Source organism: Podarcis pityusensis, assembly GCF_964106645.2.
Source record: "Podarcis pityusensis genome assembly, chromosome: 4".
Classification (NCBI taxonomy): domain Eukaryota; kingdom Metazoa; phylum Chordata; class Lepidosauria; order Squamata; family Lacertidae; genus Podarcis; species Podarcis pityusensis.
The window spans coordinates 40,514,755-40,538,007 of NC_138027.1; the positions used below are offsets into that span (position 1 = coordinate 40,514,755).

Genomic DNA, 23,253 nt, shown 5'->3' on the forward strand with positions numbered 1-23,253 from the left:
ATAGTTTGCTGAATAAGATTTCCAGTAGTTGGGACACCACAGCTTCATTTACTGTTTATCCCCATGCATGAGTTGCAGAATCCAGAAAAAAATATGCAATATAGTAAACTGTATGATTATTTATGCCATTTGAGAGTAATTTTGATTAATTCCATAGTTTCTATAGGTTCAATTACTTAGGGACATAGGAAGCTGCTTTATACTGAGTCAGGCCATTGATCCATCTAACTCAGTATTGTCAATACTGTCTGGTAGCTGCTTTCTAGTATTTCAGACAGGGAACATTCCCCGCCTCACTTTTTTCATGCAGATGCTCTGCTACTGAGCCGTTGGAACCCTGCTGCAGAATATATTTTTTGAGCCTTGTACAGTTCCATTGACTTGTATTTGTAGATCAGGCACGTCCAACTCCTAAGAGACAGCGATCTACTCCCACTATTTAAAAACTGGCAGTGATCTACCCATTGTAATTGCCAAGAGTTGTTGATCTTTTTTTGGGAAGGGGTGGTCATTTTGATATTTTGCGGAGGGTGCCCCAGAGTTGTTGCGCTTTTCAGGGGAATCGATCAGGAGCACCACCTGCGATCTACCTGGAACACCCCCACAATCTACCGGCAGATCGCAATCTACCTGTTGGACATGCCTGTTGTAGATACATGCTCAGTAATAACTCCACAGCCAAGACATTTGACAGTTGTCTTCTCTGCCAGCTTCTGTAAGAATGTGCAACCTTTCCTTTATCTAGTCTGGAAGTCAGCTCTTGCCCACACTTATTAAACCTTGTTCTGAAGTCAACACTAGTATTTTTATTAGTGGGGAAGATGTTCCTTGAAGGCAATTTATAGTCACAATTGTGTGAGAGACAAAAAATATTGTCCCAGCCCCCAAGCAGAGGAAATGTGACCATTGAGTGTGGGACGTGCACCCCTGCCATAACAGATAATTATTTGACGCAAAAACAGCCAAAAGGAAAACTGCACTATTGAAAGATATTGAGGGAATAAAGGTAGCACAGAAAATAGTACAGTGGTACCTCAGGTTAAGTACTTAATTCATTCCGGAGGTCCGTACTTAACCTGAAACTGTTCTTAACCTGAAGCACCACTTTAGCTAATGGGGCCTCCCGCTGCCGCCGTGCCACGGGGCATGATTTCTGTTCTCATCCTGAAGCAAAGTTCTTAACCTGAAGCACTATTTCTGGGTTAGCGGAGTATGTAACCTGAAGCGTATGTAACCCGAGGTACCACTGTATTGAGAAGCTTGCAGACTACGTTGTTTACAGATTAGTGTGGGTGTAGCATGACATGATCTGGAAAGTCAAGTGTGTGAGAAATAAAGGCATCACTTAGAAGCAGAACATATGGAATAAGGACAGGATAAAATCACACGCTATAGGCAAGTGTGAAATGCTGAAGTACTTGAAGATGGGGAAAAGATATATTTCAAATGTTATGGAGTAGCAATAATCATAGAGGTTTGGAGTGACAAGAATGTGGCAAAGAACATTTTAAAGTACTTGTTTAGAAATATATTACTAAATTATGACTGTCTTGCTTATGGTCAAGAAAAGACAAGAAGCAGTCTGGATTTTCTTAAGTTGAAGGACACATTCTATAATCCTTTCTTTGACCTTTGAAAGCTACCATATCCTCAAAACGGTATTGTATCCTCACTCCTATCTGACATGCGTATCCCATGAGGTAGTGCTGCGGAAGGGAGGTTGCTGTTCAGCCCTATACTATGTCCAGTTGGCCAATAATCTCTTTCGTAGCTCTGTCTTGTCCCTGCACACATTGGGTTTATTCCTGGGACTGGCTTTGCTTCGGAATGCTGACGTAGCAGCTGTGGCCAGGAATGCTTTTGCACAGTTTCAGTTAATATGGCAGCTGCTCCCTTTCTTGGATAAAACAGATCTGACTACCACATATGTCTCAGTCACACCTAGACTGGATCATGGGAACACATGGGGCTACTGTTAAAAGTGTCTGAAAATGTTAGCCGGTGCAAAATGCAATGGCTACATTGAAATCTGAAGCCCGTTTTTCAGAGCATACTATTATGATTTTGTTTCATCTGCATTGGCTTCCGGTTCATTTCCAGACTCATTTAAAGTGCTGGTTCTTAACTGCCAAGGCCTCAATGGTTATGGATCAGGAAATCTGCCGCTCTCTATGTACAATATCTCAACTGCACCCCCAGAGGCTTGGAAACAGGCCCTTCTGTTGTATTGACAGGTTGTGCAGTTCACTCCCTCTCACTTTAGGCAAGCTTTAGGCAAGACCTTTTTTCTTTAGGAACCTAGGAAAATGCCTTATTGGTCCATCTAGCTCAGTGCTACCCATACCAACTGAGCTACCACCTTTCCCATAATTTCACTTAAGTTTTTAGTTTAAAATGCCTAACTCCCCTGTGGATCAAGCTGTGTTTGGTTCTGCTTCTTTTTTTGTATTTAAATTGATTTTATTAGAAGCCATTTGGGGCCTAAAAGCAGCATATGAATTGTAAGTTTGTTTACAGCTCAAAAATTATATAAATAACCTTATAAGATAGATAAACGTTTCTGCAACTTTGCCAGATGGCAGCATTTCACTCCTCGTAAGTGCATTCCAATTTATAAATACCCCAAAAGGAATCTGTATGATCTATAATTTTACTTGCTTCCTTCTACAAAATTGGTGTTGATTTGTTTGTTTATTACTGATAGAGATTTTCAGTAATGACAGGCAATAATACCCTTCCTAAATTATATCCATGTAGCATTTTTTTAATATCAAAATGTAAAATTTAATAAATTTTACTTCCTGGAATTCAGCTTTATACCAGAAAGGACCTGGAGACCCAGTGAGACCTGAATATGGTCCTGATGCAGGGAGAAAAAATAGAGAAGCATCACAAGACGTAAATTTACTTGCACACTGGATTAAAGCAGCTGCATTGACTAAGTGAAAACATGCCATTTTTATAGTTTAAGACTGGTTTTATAGTTTTAGCCGATTTTTACCTTTTCTGTATTTTATCTCTTGTACACCACTTGGAAGCCATAGTAGTTAAGCAATATATAAATTGTTTAAATAAACAAAAATAAGAAATAAAAATATTTGCACCATGCCAAGTAATTAATTTGAACTACTTGTTATTGGCATGTCTGAAACTGTAGTTAAGAAGTCAGCAGTAAGATCTGAAGAATTATTAATTGTTCAAGTGAAAGAAAAATGCCTACTGTGTTAAAATTGCTGTTTAAACTATCTGCACTCCTGAGTCTTCATACTGTGAGTCACTTTAAGTTCCCTTGCCAACCATCTTAAATGGGAAGGAGAAGTGTTTCAGCTGCTGGGTATATTACAGAAACTTCAGAAAGTGTATTCTCTCTCTTCCTTATTAATCTGTGCATTTGTCCTCCAATAATTTATGTATGAAATATGTTTCTGTTGGTGACATTGTGCCTATGACTTAGTTGAATAGCCACCATGGTCTTCAAAATGTGTATTTTAACTTACAGCAAAATCATATGAACCTTTACTCAGAAGTCTCATTGTGTCCCAATCACTCCATAGTAGATGTGCTTAGGGTTGCACGGAGCCACTTCCCTCCTTCCTGACAAAAAAAACCCTCTTTGTATTTCCATTATGGATTGTTCACATTTTTTCCATAACTTTTGTCGGATTTCTGAAATCACATGGTAAATGTTCCTCTCAGAGCTGTAACCTGCCTTTCAAACAGGACAGAAAAAGGAGGCAGAAGGAGAGCCCCTAGAGTAGGCATGTCCAAAGTTCGTTTCGAGGGCCAAATCTGGCCTGTCGGTCAGTTTAATCCAGCCCCTGTGGCAGTTTATTTCCAGGGGTAAATCCTAAAAAAAGGTCAACAGCTTTGGTCGGCACTTTGTTTGGCCCCCACAGTCCTTCACTTCATCAAATCTGGCCCTCTTTGAAAAAAGTTTGGACACCACTGCCCTAGAGCAAGGATGGGACATCTATAGTTCTCCAGATGTCATTGGACTCCAGTTCTCATCAGCCCTAGCCAGAATGGTCAATAATCAGAGATGATGGGAATTATAGTGCAACAGCTCATGGAGAGCAACAGGTTCCCCACCACATAATTAGAGTAACAAATTGATATTGAATATATATATAACATACACAAATGATATCAAAGATGAGAATGAAGTGACATAACATCAAAAGCAGGAAAAGTTAATTGATGAAATACACTTCAAATTGTACAATAACAATCAGGCTTGAATGCTGATTACGACAGCACACAATAATTCAATTTTTAAGCTTCAAAAAAAGAGGGGCTGATGGGTAACTGGCTTGTAAGAACAAATTTCCAATCAGAATTTCAGCAATCCATATAGCATAATCTTGTTGTTGTTGTTTAGTCGTGTCCGACTCTACGTGACCCCATGGACCAGAGCACGCCAGGCACTCCTGTCTGCATAATATACATACATCTATATGCTAGAAGAGGCTTCCTCAACCTCAGCCCTCCAGATGTTTTGAGACTACAATTCCCATCATCCCTGACCACTGGTCCTGCTAGCTAGGGATCATGGGAATTGTAGGCCAAAAACATCTGGAGGGCCGAGGTTGAGGAAGCCTGTGCTAGAACAACTTCAGTAAAGGCTGTAGCTTCCCAATGCTAGCAACCCCAGACTTTTTCTTAAAGCATATTTTGTAATATTATAAAATATAAAATTAACTGCATCTAAAAGTTAGAAAATGCAGAGTATTGTGCCAGGCTTACATATATGTATACCTGTTACTTAAATTTTAAAACTAGTAGTTTAAAAAAAAACCACCATTGCCATCTGTTGCTGTAATGTGTTAAGTGGCCTGCATAAGATTGTGGGTTTTGTGGGCAAAAGGATATAAACATAATTTATTTTTTTTACTGATTATCCAATCTTAAAGTCATGATTTTATTTGAAGTACTTTTGAAGGCAGTTCTTGAGCCAGGACTTTTCTGTCCAAAAATGGATTAGTAATATGAAGAGCTAATATTTCTTATTTGGGTTATCTTTTCTACATTATTTCCATAGAGACTTTCTAAGTAGCTAACCTTGGAGAAGAGTGTATCTATTCTTAGGATTTTTTCCTCTAATTTCCTCAGTATTCATCTTTAATTAAAGATTGTTGTCACAGGATTAGGCAAGAGATAGCTACTAATTTAGCACATAGCATTTTCATCCATGTGTTACCACAATCTTATTTGACAGACATAGTAGTGTAATTTGTAAGAGCTTGTTTATATAACAGATATGTCTATCATTACTTTGGAACTGGTTGCTAGACATTGAGCTGTAAATATTGTGGACTGGTCCATTGTCTGGCTCTAAAAAGAGGAGCACATCAGACTTAACTGTGAAGGCTAGGGGAATTACAGTGAAATGGTGATGTAAGTCCTTCACGGTTTAGGACCACAGTTCTTGTAAGACTGTCTGTCTCCATATGTACCTACCCAAACATGAAAGGAGGGCCTACTGAAGGTACTGCCACCATTTTAGGTGTAGGAAGTAGGTACCAGAGAACGGGCCATCTCAGTGGTGGCACTCCATTGTAGGAAATGCTACAAATGTGAAAAAAGGTCAAAGACCCAAAAGCCAATGGGGATAATTAAATAAATTACCGTATATACTAGAGTATAAGCCAACCCAAATATAAGCCGAGGCACCTAATTTTATCACAAAAAAACTGGGAAAATGTATTGACTTGAGTATAAGCTGGTTCACCACACCACAAACCTGGTGGTGGCAGCAGCGGCGGAGGAAGAACAAGCAGCCCAAAAGAGCTGCTTTTGGGCTGCTCGTTCCGACGACAACAGAGGCAAAGGCGGCAGAGTATAAGCTGGGGGGGGGCGCTTTTTCAGCATAAAAAATGTGCTGAAAAAGTCAGCTTATACTTGACTATATACGATATATGGGGAGGTGTGCCTGGATTAGCAAATTGTGGTTAGGCATTTGCCAGTGTAAACTGAAGAAAGTTGAGTTAAACTTGAAAATGTAAATGTTCTTGGAGCTGACAATCTACCTTCCTTGCAGAAGCATGATGGCCACTTCACAGTTATCCAGCTGGTTGGCATGCTACGTGGAATTGCTTCTGGCATGAAATACCTCTCAGATATGGGCTATGTACATAGAGACTTGGCAGCTCGGAATATTTTGGTCAACAGTAATCTCATGTGTAAAGTCTCTGATTTTGGATTATCGCGGGTATTAGAGGATGACCCTGAAGCAGCTTATACAACAAGTGTAAGTTTCTTTTTATTTCTCATACAAAAAGACAATTGATGCAAGATTTGTATTTCTCATTTTCTTTTTACAGTAATTCTTAACTTCTGTCTCGATAATGTTTAGATTGGATGCTTCTTGTATTAAGCTATGTTTGTGACTTGTTATCTTTACTGCAAAATGGGATGTTTCAAATGCCATTTTCTTTATCACGAAAGTACATCCGAAGAAGGTCCCTACTCCCATCTAGCCAATTTTATTTTGCTCTTTTCATTTTCTAGGGCCAGAGTTCCCCATAACCTGAATTTATCTGTGATAATTGGAATTTTATTTTTGAACTACATAAACTTACTATCTAGATATTATTATTTCATATCCTAGAGTCACCACAATAACAAAGCAGTGAAACTCTTGTGCTTCCATTATTTAGTCATGATTAGGTTTATTTCAGATATCTTTTAAATTTGGAAATAAGGAATTACCTGAGCATGATGTCGTTCATGCATCAGTTTGGTAATTCAAATTTTCCCTTCGATTCACCTTGGTTCTATTTGTTGGAATATTACCTAATAACTTACGTAATGTTGTTCCTTCATTTTTTTATATGAAGGCATGCAGTACTGTAGAAAACTGGTCTAGGTCATGGATGCATTTTAATGGAAACTCACTTTAGCATTCCCAAGCAACCTGCAACTAGGTTTATAATCCATACCTATACTGTGTATGAAAATTTCATTTGTTTCGTTAGAACTGTAGTACCAAGAATGGTCATGGTGATATAAGTTTGGGGGAGGGAAACCCCCTAAACCCAAGAAATTAATGACTGTCAGAATCTATGTAATATTTGGAGTATTAAAGGGAAGATTCCAGGCCACTGGAACAATACAGGCTAAGCTTTCTTTCTAGGCCAGGGCCTCACCTGGGATAGAGGCATTAACATGTCAAAAGGTGTTGATGACCAACATCCAAGAGGAATCCTTGAGCCTGGGCAGATCCAAGCAGGGGTGTGTGGGGAAAGAGAAGACCAGAACCATCTTGGCAGACTGGCTGAAGGGAGGCTGGAGAGATGCCTTGGACTTGAGTGCTGCTGCACTGCTGTGGGGAACAAGTCTCTCTTGAGATGACTATGCTGTAAGATCTGAACTCCCTCCATATAAATCCAGGTATAAATAAAATATGTGAGTAAATCATATTTCGTAAAGCCACAACAGCCTCCACCTCATCTTGATTCTCAGCGAAAACATGACCCCAGGATGAGCGCGTGGAACCCCTCTAGAATCTTGCTACTGCTCAGCTGAGATTGGGGATTGGCGTGTCGCCTTTGTAACAGTATATTCCAAGGTGCTCTGTAACCCTATGTTTTATGTTTTGAAGCCTTGCTCATTTCTATGGGATAAATGCATAACTGAATACAGCAGTATAGGGAATTTACCTGTTCCTTATAGACATGTGGGCTCTCCCAACCTTCAGGGGCTTTTCTATTTAACTTCAATAGAGAACACAGAGCTGCATGCCTGTTGTGCACCTTTTTAGGCAATACAGGTATGAAGGGGGCAACATGACTACATGCCTCTTTTCTTTTGGCAAGGCACTTTAAGGCTGCCTGTTCTGGTGCTACACATGGCTAGTTACTGACTTCAGAGTCTGTTTTATTGCAAGGCACTTGTGGTATGATATGCTCAGGGTCTGCCTGCCCTGGGCAAGCAGGGCATGCAGGGAACAGGAGGTTCCCAGAGAAGGCACCCTCAAGTTTCCAGGCAAGGCAAGAGGCACTGCAGAATACATTGTACAATGTAAGATGGTTTAGAACTGTTCTACCAAAAGGTGCTTTCAAAAGAACAATATACCAACACTATGAAGACAACTATGTGTACACTGTCCAAAAATAATTGCCTGTGGAAGGCAGTGAATGCACTCTATGCCTGCATGTGTACACACTTTGTGTTTGGAGAACTGTTACCTGTAAGACACCTCCCCCAAATGCCCAATCAACTAGTGGATTAATAGTCACTCTCATCATCAATCCACACTATTTGTTTTTGAAAACTGCAACCTCTAAATTGCAATATTGGCCATGCTGCAAGTGCTGTGTTTTTAAATGCTTTGCATCAACCACACATTCTTCAAACTCCTTAGAGCCTGTTCAGTTATAATAAATACAAATATCTGCTCACAGAAGAGGCCTAATCACATATAAGCAGTGTAAAATTAGAAAGTAATCGTAACTTCTCCTTTTTAAAAAAAAAAAAACTGCACAAGATCTCTCAAGCCATAATTTTTGCTTATTACAACCTATGAACTTGTTTTTAATCTAATAAGCGTTCCGGAGCAGGTTAGAAAGTGCTTGATTTAAAGCACTGCCATTAGGGTGGGTGTGTTGTAGGTTGTTGTTGTTGGTTTTTTTTTAAAAAAAGGCTGCTGCATGCCTTTAAAAAGCTGCCTGAAAGGCAACTTTCCCAGCATAGAGATGCAGAAACTGGAAAAACTTCATCTGTTACATTTCCCCTGTCATGCTGTTTCTAAAGCTGTAGGAGCCGATGCAGAATAAAAGATAACAACCATAGAGAAAGCAGATATCTAAGGAAGGAGACGCGCTGCAAGATAGCCCAGTTCAGAACTGAGAAAGGAAGGACTTGGATGTAGCCTATCTTTCTAGTCATATTTCCATACACATTGGCTCCATTTGGTGGGTTAACTGCTAATATTTGTTCTGTTTCTTTAGAAACCAGAAAGTGTTTATGGACCTCATATTGAGTTTTATGGAAATAAGAGATAATTCTCTGCCTGATATCACTAAGGCAAGACTTGTTTTAGAATATTAAAACAAAAGAGAAAGACAAGCTAGTAACATTTTACCTGGGGCACTTGTGTGTCAGGAATGGATAAGGAAACATCCAAGATAACTGACGAATATGTTTTTCCCCATCAAAACACTGTTAATGTATACTGGAAGTTGCCAGGACAACAGCCACAAACACAATGCCATGTCTATTTTATGAACAGAAAGAAACCCTTATCAATACATAGAGAATATAAGTTCTTGAACCTTTCATAGTTTATCAAAATTCCTGCATTCTAAGAAGTAGATTAATTTCCTCTGTCACAGTGTTTGTTTCATCTATAAAGAAGATGAATAATGGCTGGTTCACATTGTCACCAGACTTGGTGTTCTCTGGTGCAATAATGCAGCAAACATTTCTTTTGCTTTTTAAAAATTAAATTTGCATACAGTATGTTATCCAAATTATCTATATGTGTTTCCTCCCAAATGTATGACATAGCATGTCATGTCGTGGTAAACACATACAGTGGTACCTCGAGTTAAGTACTTAATTCGTTCCGGAGGTCCATTCTTAACCTGAAACTGTTCTTAACCTGAAGCACCACTTTAGCTAATGGGGCCTCCTGCTGCTGCCGCACCGCCGGAGCCCGATTTCTGTTCTTATCCTGAAGCAAAGTTCTTAACCTGAGGTAATATTTCTGGGTTAGCGGAGTGTGTAACCTGAAGTGTATGTAACCCGAGGTACCACTGCAGTCTGTTTCACATGATTCTTGAAAAAGTAGAGAAGGATCTGTGAATTGGAAATATAGCTGTAGCCTATTATATTGCATGCAGAATAGAAGTTGCTCATACATACCCACTCCCTGCCATATGTTGATGATTCCCTTTAGAACAAGTGCCGAAATTGGCTTTTTGGGGAGCAATCCTGATTTCTCCTATCAGTACTTAACAGCCACTACTGGATCATTGTCAAAAGCTCAGTTGCACTTTCTTGCAAGCTTGTTAATTCAATGTACAACCTACCACATGCTGCATCTAAGTATTCAGAATGACAGTTTTATGTTAACAGCAGATTAACATGTTTACAAATCCATCATTTCACTGTGCTCTATGTGAGCATTAATGAGATGGTCGCTTTTCTTTTCCAACTTGCCTGATTTCCCAGCTAGTCTTTCTATAAAGCAAGGGTGTCAAATCTGTGGCCTTCTAGATGTTTCTGAATTACAACTAGTATCAACCCCAGAAGCATGGCCAGTGACCACAGATGATTCAGGTTTTAATCAGCAATATCTGGAAGGCCACAGATTTGACACCCCTGCCATATAGTTTCTGTACTGGGTCTTTTCCTGCCGCATTGAAAATGTAATATGCAGTACAATCCTATTCGTGTTTACTCTAGTAAGCCCCTTTGAGTTCAGTGGGACTTTTGTTGTTTAGTCGTTTAGTTGTGTCCGACTCTTTGTGACTCCATGAACCAGAGCATGAAGTAAGTGGGACTTACTTCCAGGTAAATGTGTATAGGATTGCAGCTGTGATACAGCGGAATGATCTCCAAGGCTGGGCTTAACCTGTCACTAATTTTTATTTTGATGAACTTATATTAATTTAGAATAATGTTCATTATTAACCTTCCTGTCTAGCATTCTATAAAATTTTGGCTTGAATATATAAATACTAATATAGTCACTGCCAGAACTGCTTTTGCAAGCATCTGCTGCATGTATAGAACACCAAACAATGAGTCTTTTGCTGTGTATGCACTATATGTACCTTTAAAGCACATTATTTCCTTCAAATAATTCTGGGCACTGTAGTTTACCCCTCACAGAGTTACGATATAAGAAGAAGAATAACAGTGAATAAGAATAAGAAGAATAACAGTGACCTCATTGTGGGAGTTTACTATAGATCCCCAAGCCAAACGGAGGACATAGATGAAAATAATATTTATTACTTTTCCAACAGTTTAAACACTACAAAAACAATACAATACAATACAAAAACACTACATAACACTAACACATTAAACTAACAAAACAAAGAAAAAACAGTTTAAAACACATCAAACAATTTCAGTATCTTATCTTTCATTCACTTATTTCCACGACCTCCTCACACCTCCCTTTTTGTATTCCACTTCTGTTAATTGTTTCAGCAATTCCTTTCCATCTTCCTCTGTTTTCTATCCTATAATTATCTTAACACATTCTAACCTTATTTTTTCCTTTAATACTCTATTAATCTATTTATACTTAATTCCTTATAACATTTCTACTAAAGCCATATAACTTCATTCCAACATTTTTCTAACATTCATTAATTTTACAGTATTTCTGTAAATAGTCTTTAAACTTTTTCCAGTCTTCTTCCACCGACTCTTCTCCCTGGTCTCGGATTCTGCCAGTCATTTCCGCCAGTTCCATATAGTCCATCAACTTCATCTGCCATTCTTCCCGGGTGGGTAAATCTTGTATCTTCCAATACTTCGCGATGAGTATTCTTGCTGCTGTTGTTGCATACATAAAAAAAATTCTATCCTTTTTTGGCACCAATTGGCCAACCATGCCCAGGAGAAAGGCCTCTGGTTTCTTCAGGAAGGTATATTTGAATACCTTTTTCATTTCGTTATAAATCATCTCCCAGAATGTCTTAATCCTTGGGCATGTCCACCAAAGGTGAAAGAATGTACCTTCAGTCTCATTACATTTCCAACATTTATTGTCGGGCAAATGGTAAATTTTTGCAAGCTTGACTGGTGTCATGTACCACCTATAAATCATTTTCATTAAATTTTCTCTTAGGGCATTACATGCCGTGAATTTCATACCTGTGGTCCATAACTGTTCCCAGTCGGCCATCATTATGTTATGTCCAACATCTTGTGCCCATTTAATCATAGCTGATTTCACCATTTCATCCCGAGTGTTCCATTTCAACAGCAAGTTATACATTCTTGACAAATTCTTGATTTTTGGATCTAACAATTCTGTTTCCAATTTTGATTTTTCCACCTGGAAACCAACTTTTTTGTCCAAATTGTATGCCTCCATTATTTGGTAATAATGGAGCCAATCTCGCACTTTGTTTTTCAATTTTTCAAAACTCTGCAATTTTATTCTGTCTCTATCTTGATCCAGAATTTCCCAATATTTCAGCCATTTGGCCTCCATACTGAGGTTTTTCTGTGCCTTCGCTTCCATTGGTGACAACCATCTTGGGGTTTTCTTTTCTAACAAATCCTTATATCTTATCCAAACATTAAACAATGCTTTTCTAACAATATGATTTTTAAACGCTTTATGTGCTTTTACCTTATCGTACCACAAATATGCATGCCAGCCAAATGCATTATTGAAACCTTCTAGATCCAACACGTCAGTGTTTTCAAGAAGCAGCCATTCTCTCAGCCAGCAAAAAGCAGCTGATTCATAATAAAGTTTAAGATCTGGCAGGGCAAATCCACCTCTTTCTTTGGCATCGGTTAATATCTTAAATTTTATTCGAGGCTTCTTGCCCTGCCAAACAAATCTGGAAATATCTTTCTGCCACTTCTTGAAACAATCCATCTTATCCAAAATTTGCAATGTTTGAAACAAAAACAACATCCTTGGCAACACATTCATTTTTATCACAGCAATTCAGCCTAACAATGATAACGGAGGACATAGATGATGCCTTCCTGGAACAGATGGCCAAGCATGCAAAAGGAAGGGAGATAGTAGTAATGGGGGACTTCAATTACCCGGATATTTGTTGGATGTCAAACTCAGCCAAGAGCATAAGGTCAAACAGATTCCTCACTGGCCTTGCAAACAACTTCATTGTCCAGAAAGTGGGAGAAGCAACAAGAGGAACAGCCATTTTAGATCTGGTCCTAACCAATGTTGATGACCTGGTTAGTGGGGTAGAAGTGGAAAGATCATTAGGCGCGAGTGATCATGCTCTTCTGAAGTTTACTATACAGCGGAAAGGAGCAGCCAAGCATACTAGGACTCAATTTCTTGACTTTAAGAAAGCCGACTTCATAAAACTTAGGGAAGTGCTGGGTGAGATCCCATGGACAGTAATACTAAAAGGAAAGGGAGTTCATGATGGCTGGGAGTTTGTTAAGAGGGAGATAGTAAAAGCACAACTTCAGGCAATACCAATGAGATGGAAACATGGAAGGTGCCTAAAGAAGCCAGGGTGGCTATCTAAAGAACTTTTAACTGAGTTAAGATTAAAAAAGGATGTGTACAAAAAATGGAAAAGGGGGGAAACCACCAAAGAGGAATTCAAACAAATAGCCAGCACGTGTAGACACAAAGTCAGAAAAGCTAAAGCACAGAATGAACTCAGGCTTGCTAGAGAGGTTAAAAGCAAGAAAAAAAGGCTTTTATGGGTATGTTCGTAGCAAAAGGAAGAACAAAGAAACAGTGGGGTCACTCAGAGGAGAAGATGGTGAAATGCAAACAGGGGACACAGAAAGGGCTGAACTCTTCAATGCCTTCTTTGCCTCAGTCTTCTCCGATAAAGAAAACAATGCCCGATCTGAAGAATTTGGAGCAAATGATTCAGCAGAGGAAACACAGCCCAGAATAACTAAGGAGATAGTACAAGAATACTTGGCTAGTTTAGATGTATTCAAGTCTCCAGGGCCAGATGAACTGCATCCAAGAGTATTAAAAGAACTGGCAGATGTGATCTCAGAACCACTGGCAGTCATCTTTGAGAATTCCTGGAGAACAGGCGAAGTCCCGGCAGACTGGAGGAGGGCAAATGTTGTCCCTATTTTCAAAAAGGGGGAAAGAGAGGACCCAAATAATTACCGCCAAGTCAGTCTGACATCAATACCAGGGAAGATTCTGGAGCAGATCATTAAGCAAACAGTCTGTGAGCACCTAGAAAGGAATGCTGTGATCACCAATAGTCAGCATGGATTTCTGAAAAATAAGTCATGTCAGACTAACCTGATCTCGTTTTTTGACAGAATTACAAGCCTGGTAGATGAAGGGAATGCAGTGGATGTAGCCAACCTTGATTTCAGCAAGGCATTTGACAAGGTGCCCCATGATATTCTTGTAAAGAAGCTGGTAAAATGCGGTCTTGACTATGCTACCACTCAGTGGATTTGTAACTGGCTGACTGACCGAACCGAAAGGGTGCTCATCAATGGTTCCTCTTCATCCTGGAGAAGAGTGACTAGTGGGGTGCCACAGGGTTCTGTCTTGGGCCCGGTCTTATTCAACATCTTTATCAACGACTTGGATGATGGACTCAAGGGCATCCTGATCAAATTTGCAGATGACACCAAATTGGGAGGGGTGGCTAACACCCCAGAGGACAGGATCACACTTCAAAACGACCTTGACAGATTAGAGAACTGGGCCAAAACAAACAAGATGAATTTTAACAGGGAGAAATGTAAAGTATTGCACTTGGGCAAAAAAAATGAGAGGCACAAATACAAGATGGGTGACACCTGGCTTGAGAGCAGTACATGTGAAAAGGATCTAGGAGTCTTGGTTGACCACAAACTTGACATGAGCCAACAGTGTGACGCGGCAGCTAAAAAAGCCAATGCAATTCTGGGCTGCATCAATAGGAGTATAGCATCTAGATCAAGGGAAGTAATAGTGCCACTGTATTCTGCTCTGGTCAGACCTCACCTGGAGTACTGTGTCCAGTTCTGGGCACCACAGTTCAAGAAGGACACTGACAAACTGGAACGTGTCCAGAGGAGGGCAACCAAAATGGTCAAAGGCTTGGAAACGATGCCTTATGAGGAACGGCTAAGGAAGCTGGACATGTTTAGCCTGGAGAAGAGGAGGTTAAGGGGTGATATGATAGCCATGTTCAAATATATAAAAGGATGTCACATAGAGGAGGGAGAAAGGTTGTTTTCTGCTGCTCCAGAGAAGCGGACACGGAGCAATGGATCCAAACTACAAGAAAAAAGATTCCACCTAAACATTAGGAAGAACTTGCTGACAGTAAGAGCTGTTCGACAGTAGAATTTGCTGCCAAGGAGTGTGGTGGAGTCTCCTTCTTTGGAGGTCCTTAAGCAAAGGCTTGACAACCATATGTCAGGTGTGCTCTGGTGGTGTTTCCTGCTTGGCAGGGGGTTGGACTCGATGGCCCTTGTGGTCTCTTCCAACTCTATGATTCTATGATTCCCAGAAACCCTTAAATACTAGAATTCTTTGAAAGGAAAAACATGCTTTGGATGTGCTTTAAAAATGTAGTGTGTATGTGTCCTTTGATACGGCTGCATACTAAAATGATATGCAGAACTTATAGTGTAAACTGATCACCAGTATCAAACATCTGCAATCATTTTTCTTATTGCTGCTGACCTTCTTCAAACTTATGCTTGCCATTCACCGTAAAGTCCCTCCACAAAGATGTTTGACCAAGTACCTGGTTCTACACGGTTCAGTCCCACATTAAATAATAAAAATGAGAACACACAGAAAACCATAAAGATTAATAATTTAATTAACCTGGAGATCACCACACCTGTTGTTTTGTATGACTAGTTGTGCTGGAATGCGAATCAGGATGTATGGCAATGGTGAATTGAAGCTGAGGCAATGGGACACAGTTAGTTTAAATCCTTGATTCCTGATCTAGTAACTGATACCTGCAAACTTTCTTTAGGTCAGGGGATAACTAAAAATAAGTAATGTTGGCACACCAATATTGACGAGGTAGTAAATGCATATGATCGATTAGAAACATAGTAAGCACGCTGGTAACACTGAAAGCAAACTGACCATAGGAATAATTTTAAAAACCAAAACAGCAGCAGAATAATTGTTCCTGCTATTAAGATTTATAGAGCAAAGTTAGAATCTATATTTTATATAGAGCTGAATTATGAGAAATGTATATGCTAATTCATAATGCAGAGTAAGTCAATATTTTAGTGATTATCTTCACAGAGTTCTGTCCCACGGGCCAAGACACATGCAGAGATAATAGAGATTGTCACTAGAGCCCAATAGAGAAAAATAAATAATTGTTTAACAATTACAACTGGCTTACCAAGCAGGTGGGTAAATATAAGTTTCCCAGATACTGATTAATTGACCAAAATCTGAATTTTATTATCACTGAATAAAATTAAACACGGCCTTACAGAGATGCATGACAATGACATGATTTCCACACATAGAAATAAATTAAAAGCTATGGATGTTAGCGTGCAGATTAATATATTAGTTAACAAACATGCTATTACTAGCCTTTTATTTTTACTTTTAAATTACTGTGGGAATGCTATCTCACAGCTATCTTGAATTTTAAGGTAAGAAATATTTACTCCCTCTTTCTGCTGTACCCATATTCCATGATTGAACAAAACGCTATCTCTCCATTCCATCTGAATCAAGAGAGGCTGTTCAGGTGCTGTAAAGGGGTAAATAAGGCCAATAAGCTGAGGCTGAATCCTTACAAGATGGAAGCACTATTGGTGGGTGGGTCTTGGGTCTGGGAGTTGATGAGGAAGCCAATTCTGAATGGGGCTGTATTCCTCCTGAAGGGACAGGTTCATAGCCAGGAGGTGCTGCCAACATTGTCTCTGAAGGCTCAGGTAGCCTCGATGACAAGAAGTATGTATTTCCAGCTGTGGGTAGTTTGCTGGCTAAAGCCTTTCCTACACCAGAATACAGATAGGTAGCCGTGTTGGTCTGCCATAGTAAAAAAAAAAAAAATTATAAAAAAAAAGTGTGCTTGCACACGAAAGCTCATACCAAGAACTAACTTAGTTGGTCTTAAAGGTGCTACTGGAAGGATTTTTTTTATTTTGACTACACCAGAATATCATTACAAAAATGCTATACACTCTGGTAACCAGCCATTTAGACCACTGCAATTCACTCCAAGTAGGGCTGTTGGTGGGGGTGGTTGTTTTTGTTACTACATTAAGTATTCTTGTGTTTTTATCTTGTAAACCTGTAAAGGGCAGGATAGAAATTTAATAAATAATAAAACTAATATGATCCAGAGGTTGTAGCTTGTGCAGAATGCAGCTTCCTAGTTACTCGTTGACAGAGCTAAGTAAGAGTGTGATAAACCACTCCTGGGAGAAGTGGATCAGCTGACTTGTTTGCTGCCAGGCCGAGTTGTGGTGCAGAAAGCCCTACACAGCCTGGGTCCCTGGTACCTGAAGGAGTGCCTCTCCCAGTATTAGCTGGTCCATACCCTGACATTTGTCAGGGAGGCCATGCTGATAGTTCCGTCTGTAACCACTGTGCATTCTGTAGTGGCATGTTGTAGGGCCTTCTCAATGATGACTATGGAACTTGACTATGGAACTCCCTCTGGTCAAATATATATTTGCCCCTCTTGTTTATGTCCTTTAGACATCAGTTGAAAACGTCTCTTTTTATTTTGGCATGTTGAGGTTGGAGGAAATAGTTGCTCTGTCTGCTCCTGTGAATTTTTTATTTCTATTATTTTGTGAGTGTTTAATATTGTTGCATGCTACCCCGATCTCTGAGCAGTGAGAGGATACAAGGGTTCATGGTGCTTGCCCAGGGTTCAGCTTCCTTGGAATGAAGGTCAGTGTAGACTGTGGTGTCTTTAGGATATATGGTTTTATTTACAAATATATATAACCTGAACACAAGACGGAGGTGCTCACATTAACACCACAACAAAACTTGCTGCTCTATTAATCACAATTTAGGATCCCACACAGATCAAGCATGTTTCTATGTCCAGCTTCCAGCTTGCTTTCTGCTCAGCTTACACACTCCGTGGGCCTAGCTCTCCTGTGGCCAACAGGTTTAGATCTATTTGTTCAGACAAATCTTCCACAGATATAACCGATTTAACTTTGTAGATACTGAAACAAAGTGTGTACTAGTCTCAGCAGGAAACCTGTGTGGGCTTAAAAAATAATTTGCTCTGAACTTTGTCTTTTTGGTATCTTGGAATGGATGACATTCGTTGCCTTTGACTGCCCCTCTGTGGCTGCACTGGAATTGTATTATGATACATAATAACTGTTAGCTGTCATCTAACATTGTTTTTGCAAGACATAATTTACGTCTTTCTATGTAAATTAGGTTTTGTATACAAGTAGAGGGTTGTGGAGTTTTTTATATAAAAGTAGTGATCATCAGGAAATACAATAGTGTTCAACAATCAGCCATAATTGTCTGATATTGTGCTATGTGGTGCTTTAGCTTTTTAAAAGAATTTATGACAAACCTGCACTTTTCAAAATAATCATTTTCTTCTTTTTCTTTTTTGTAAACTCATTCCTTATATATTTGATGAGCTGATTGGCTATTGTATTGGAAGTCATCTGATTTATACATTTCACTTTAAATATTCTCTGGACACAATTATATTGCTGAATTTAGTCTGAACTGAGGGCAAAATCAGGGAGTTAGTCAACCAGCCCAGTCATTTGCCCAAAATAGCTTTCTTTGCTTGATTGCCTTAAATGAATACCTTTATTTCAATAAAGATCAATAAATGAGTGAGCCTAGGAACTTTAAAAACACTGTACTGACCTAGCCCTTAAGTTCATTTGTTAATAGAAGTCACTTTGAAATGAATGCACTTGAAAATGAGGCAGGTGGAAAGGATACTACTTTTCCAACTAATTAGAGCCTGAAGGACTTGTCAAGGACTCAGCTTTGTTTTCTAATATGTATGTGAATTGCATGGATTGGCTCTTGTTTCTGGTAATCTGAAGATGGTCACTCTTTATTTTGTGATTTTTTTGTGCTCTTATTGTATACCCTTTGCAACTTTTACTAAAAGGCTTCCTAATTAAATTGACACGTATTTTGATAGAGTGAGGAGAGCTGATGTGGTCTATTCGCTCTGGCCCTCACTGGGTATGACCACCAGCTTACATATTTGGTGACCATGAGAAAGGGTCATATGAATGTAGTGCTCCTACGTGAGAGTGGTTCCTGACTGGCCCATGATCAGAGGCAGATTTAGGTCAATGCAACAAGTTCCCCCATACTGGGTGCAGGGGCCAAGGGAGTGTCTTCCCATTTCCTTCCCAAAGCCTAGTAAGTGCTTGTCCAGCTTTGGAAAGGAAGCAGGGGGGCTCAAGGACACTTCCACCTCCTTCCCAAAGCCCGGCACCTCCCTTACCCGGTTTTGGAAAGCTAGCACGAGGACTAGGAGGCATAGGAGCCAACTCTTAGGGGCTGTGGGGGCTTCTGCCCCTACAATAGTATATTTGAGGGAACTGCGCCACCACAAAGTTGCTGGGCATTCCCATTCAAATGGTGTGTATGCACTTCATCATGTGATCAATTATGTGGGGCGGGGCTTTCCTGGGCCCCCACAATATTTTATTCAAGTTGGCAGCCCTGCTAGAGGGTGTCCGATTTTTACCTTGCATGTGGCGTCGTATTACCAAGGTCTGCCCTTGCCATGATTCCCATCACATAGAAGAACCGTATGCCACTGTGTTCATCTGTGCGCACAGGTGCTATATCCATGATCAGCAAGTGGCACAGCAGCAGGCACTTCAGAGGCAGGGCCAGTTCACACTACTCCACAGCCCTTTACGAGGTTTTTCAACGGGGGGGCGGTTTTGTAAACCTTCATCAAGGCATTAAAATTATTGTTCCTTTTTGTACATCATTGCTAAATGCCTGGATTGTGTTTGTTGATGTGAAGCAGGCTGGCTGCGATAGTCATGGTGATGGTAATTCATCATAGCAGGGGCTTGAGTTATTTGAAATGTTCTTCCCTTTCAATTATTACTCACTCATGAAGGTCCCTGCACTGTATGAAGGTGAGTCCACTACAACGTTTGTAATGCTTACTACATGGATCTTTCCTCTCACTGAGGGGAAAGCTCTTCACTATTGTCATATCTGCAATATGGTCAACAGGTGTGAATTTTTCACACAATATGGGCATTCCACGGGGTCAAAAGATTAAAAACATTTCCCTCCCACTAGCCCTTCCTATGGAGCCACTATCATCTAACCTCTTCTGGAGTTAATATTTGAATTGGATCTGAGATATATGTGTGAATTTAAGAAGCAGATTATGCATTAACAGAGAAGATCATATTAAAAAACAAAACTCCCTGAGATGGATTATCACAGCTTTTTCTGCTGATAATATTGACATATAATCTATCATTGTGCCCCAACACCTCAGCATTGCTTCTGAAAAAAGAATTGCATTCCCCATGTTTCCGTGAATAGAAGAAATTTTATTGTAGAGGACGTAAATTGAGAATAGAAGGGACATTTTAAAACTGTATTTGATAATCGCTGGAACAACTCCTTGTGCTGCTTCAGTTTCAAGTCTACTGAGGCAAGACAAAAAGCTACATCTGGTGGCGTTCAAAAGTCAAAACACAAGGGCAACAGAGGCAAATTCCAGAAACTGGGGAAAGTCAGAACAAAGGTGTGGGGTGAGAGGTGTTGTACAGTATACTGCTACATCAAAAGGAAAGCCGGGTGCAAGGATGTTGTTCCAGCACTATGTGCCAGGAACCCTGAGCCTTCAGAGCCCCACCCAGAGCACAGCTGTGTGTGTTTGTGGGTACTGGACATCCCAAACTGATGTATGGGTCCTAACTGTATTTAATTAAATATAAAAGTAGGGGAGTCTGGGTAACTTATGAGAGACTGGGGGGAGGGAATCTTCACTATTGCATTGTTCATTATTCTTAAAGTTGACACAGTTATTAGTGTTGATTTTAGCATCAATTACAGCAGTGTAAGTTATTAGCAGAAGCAGTTACAATAGATTTATTATTTTGTACTGTGGCATGGCAATATTTCAAATATAAATTGACTTTCCTCTTAATAGAAATAGCCCCTTGAACACATGTGTGTGTGTGATATTCATTCTCCGCTACCTATGCTTAATAAAATGAACTCAATATTTTATGTCTTCAGATTAAGAACAGGATGCTGCCTTTTACCGAATCAAATTATTAGTCCATCCAGCTGAGTGTTGCTCACACCGGCTGGCTGTAGATCTCCATGGTTTCAGACAGGGGTCTCTCACCGCCCTGCCTGGAGATGCTGGGGATTGAACCCTAGTCCCTCGGCATGCGAAACAGATGCTTCACCACTGAGCTATGGCCCTTCCCCGTTGTTGGGTTTGGAACTTAACAGGTTAAGTTGTTCCCATGATGCCTCAGCATTCTGACGTCAGCTTTCGAAGCTGGGAGGAGCTGGGAGGAGTTTCGTTTACTCTGTTCCCCTCTGGTCTCTGAGAGAAAGAGGTCGCAGTTTGTCATGGCTGCGGTGAGCCCAGGAGATTCCTGGGGAATGTCGGAATAAAGAAACTGTAAATAGACAAACCGGGCTCTGTGTGTTTGTCGGAAGCTAAGTGAAGCTACGTGACAGTTTTCACCGCTGTGTTCAACTCTGCTGAGGCGTGACTGGAGAGCTACTGGAGACGGAGCTGAGTGGCGCAGCTCGGAGGAAGTGTGCCGGACCGGCCATAAAGAGCTAATTGGGGACCGTAAATCAATTAGCGGGGTCACGCCAATAAATCAATTCCACAGGTTATGGACCCTTAATCACCGATCGTAAAAGTGTCACAGAAACGCTTTGAAGTTGCGGTTCAGAGCAACGGAGGCTGCCGGAATGCGTTTGAAGTCTGCGGTCTGAAGCAGAGACGCTGGCAGGAATTTTTGCCTGTTGTTAAGAGGCAAGGAGGAGCTGCGGAGCTCAGAGCAGCTGAAAGACACTAAGTGGTTGCCTGTGCTGAGAGCTGAGTGCTGGGAGCTGAAGAGCAGCTGGAAAATCGTTTCCCCACGGATGGGTGCCGGAGGAGCTTGTGATCTGTGAGTACAGCTTGGGGCCCCTTGGGAGAACGGAAGACAATGGCAGGCAGCCAGGTCTTGGAGGACATTGCGATTGAACAGCTCACTCTAAGAAGTTGGGCAAGGGCGTAAAGTCAGCAAGGGCTGCCTGGGATGTGCTGTGAAGCTTCAGCAGGAGGCCAGAGCCCTGAAGAAGTATTGAGAAGAGCCTGGGGATGGCTGCTGCCCCTGTTCCTGATGCTTTAGCCTCAAGGAGTGCTAGTGAGCAGATCGGGGGGGCGAAGGATTCCAAAGGCAAGTGTAAAGGCTTGTCCACTGTGCGTGCTGGAGTGGAATGTCAACAAAGCAGGTTCCCAGAAAGCCGCAGTGGGAGCCAGGCCAGAGGGGGCGGAGCTGGCAAGGAGTGCTTTTCCGGAAGAAGGAGGGCCAAGCCAGCTGGGAGGAGCCCCGGGCAGTGTTTTTCCACTGGAGTTCGTCGTTGCTACTTGCTGCCCATGGAGAGCGGAGACAGCTGGGCAGGAAGGTCCCAAGGTCAACCAGCTGAGTTCTCATGGGAATCAGTCTCGGAGAGGAGGCCAGCGTGGGAACGCAAGGGAAGGACGTGGCTCAGACGCTGGGGAGGGTTGTTTTCTTATCACTGCTTCTATGGCAACTGTGAAGAACAACTCCAGCCAGGACACGGTGACGCGCTGGGTTTTGGATACTACTGTCAGTCGTCACCTAAGCAAGCCTGCTGGCGAAATGCGGAACTGCAGGGCTGTTTCAACAGGACACAACTGTGATGTTAGCAGACGGAATGAGAAAATCTGTTTCTGGTGTGGCTAACATGTTTTTTTCTCCTTTACAGGAGGAGCTAGAGGTCTACGTTGTGCCGGGACTGAATTGTTGTTTGTTATCCATTTTCAGAGGGGGGAAACAAGTGGCCAACGTGAAAAGGGGGCAGAACAATCTCTTTGTTCTGGAGTCACCTCTGGAGGGTGGTGGGAATGCTGGAAAAAGCACAGGCGCAGTGTGCTAAGGTTCCCAGTCATGTGCAAAAGCTGCACAGGTGCACAAAAGGGTACAAACTCCGGAAATGTGGGAGGTCCCTAGGGTGCAGGGCATGCAAGGGTGCACAGGTACATGGTTTTCCCGGGTTTGGGAGGGTAGCCAAAGAGCCCTTTGAGCTCTTTGAGGCAGGTGGTCCAAAGGTTCAGGAAATGATCTTCTGTGGATATGATCCTGCAACCAATGGGTGGAAGTTTGCATACCCAGAGGGTGATCAAACCAAGCTGCTGGTCAGTAAGCAGGCTGAGTTCTGTGAACAGGGTGGGTGTTCAAGACTCAGGGATAGTTCTGATTTTCTCTCAGAATGTCTGTCTGATTCTGAGGAGGAAAGGGAGCCAGAGGCTGATCCCGGTGATAGGGACCAGGTCCAGGATCAGGGTTCAGAACCCGGTGATGGGGACCAAGTCCAAGATCAGGGTTCAGGGCAGGTCTGGGCATCTC

At 41.1% G+C, this 23,253-nt stretch overlaps 1 protein-coding gene across 4 annotated transcripts in view; it reads left to right on the top strand.

Annotated features, from left to right (window-relative positions):
• Window positions 1–23,253, top strand: part of EPHA6 (EPH receptor A6) — a 371,548-nt gene that overhangs the window by 325,012 nt on the left and 23,283 nt on the right. For all 4 annotated transcript variants that reach the window (XM_081001496.1, XM_081001497.1, XM_081001498.1 and 1 more), the window contains one exon: window positions 6,038–6,247. In XM_081001496.1, the coding sequence (XP_080857622.1) occupies window positions 6,038–6,247 (210 nt within the window). The remainder of the gene's footprint in view (window positions 1–6,037; window positions 6,248–23,253) is intronic.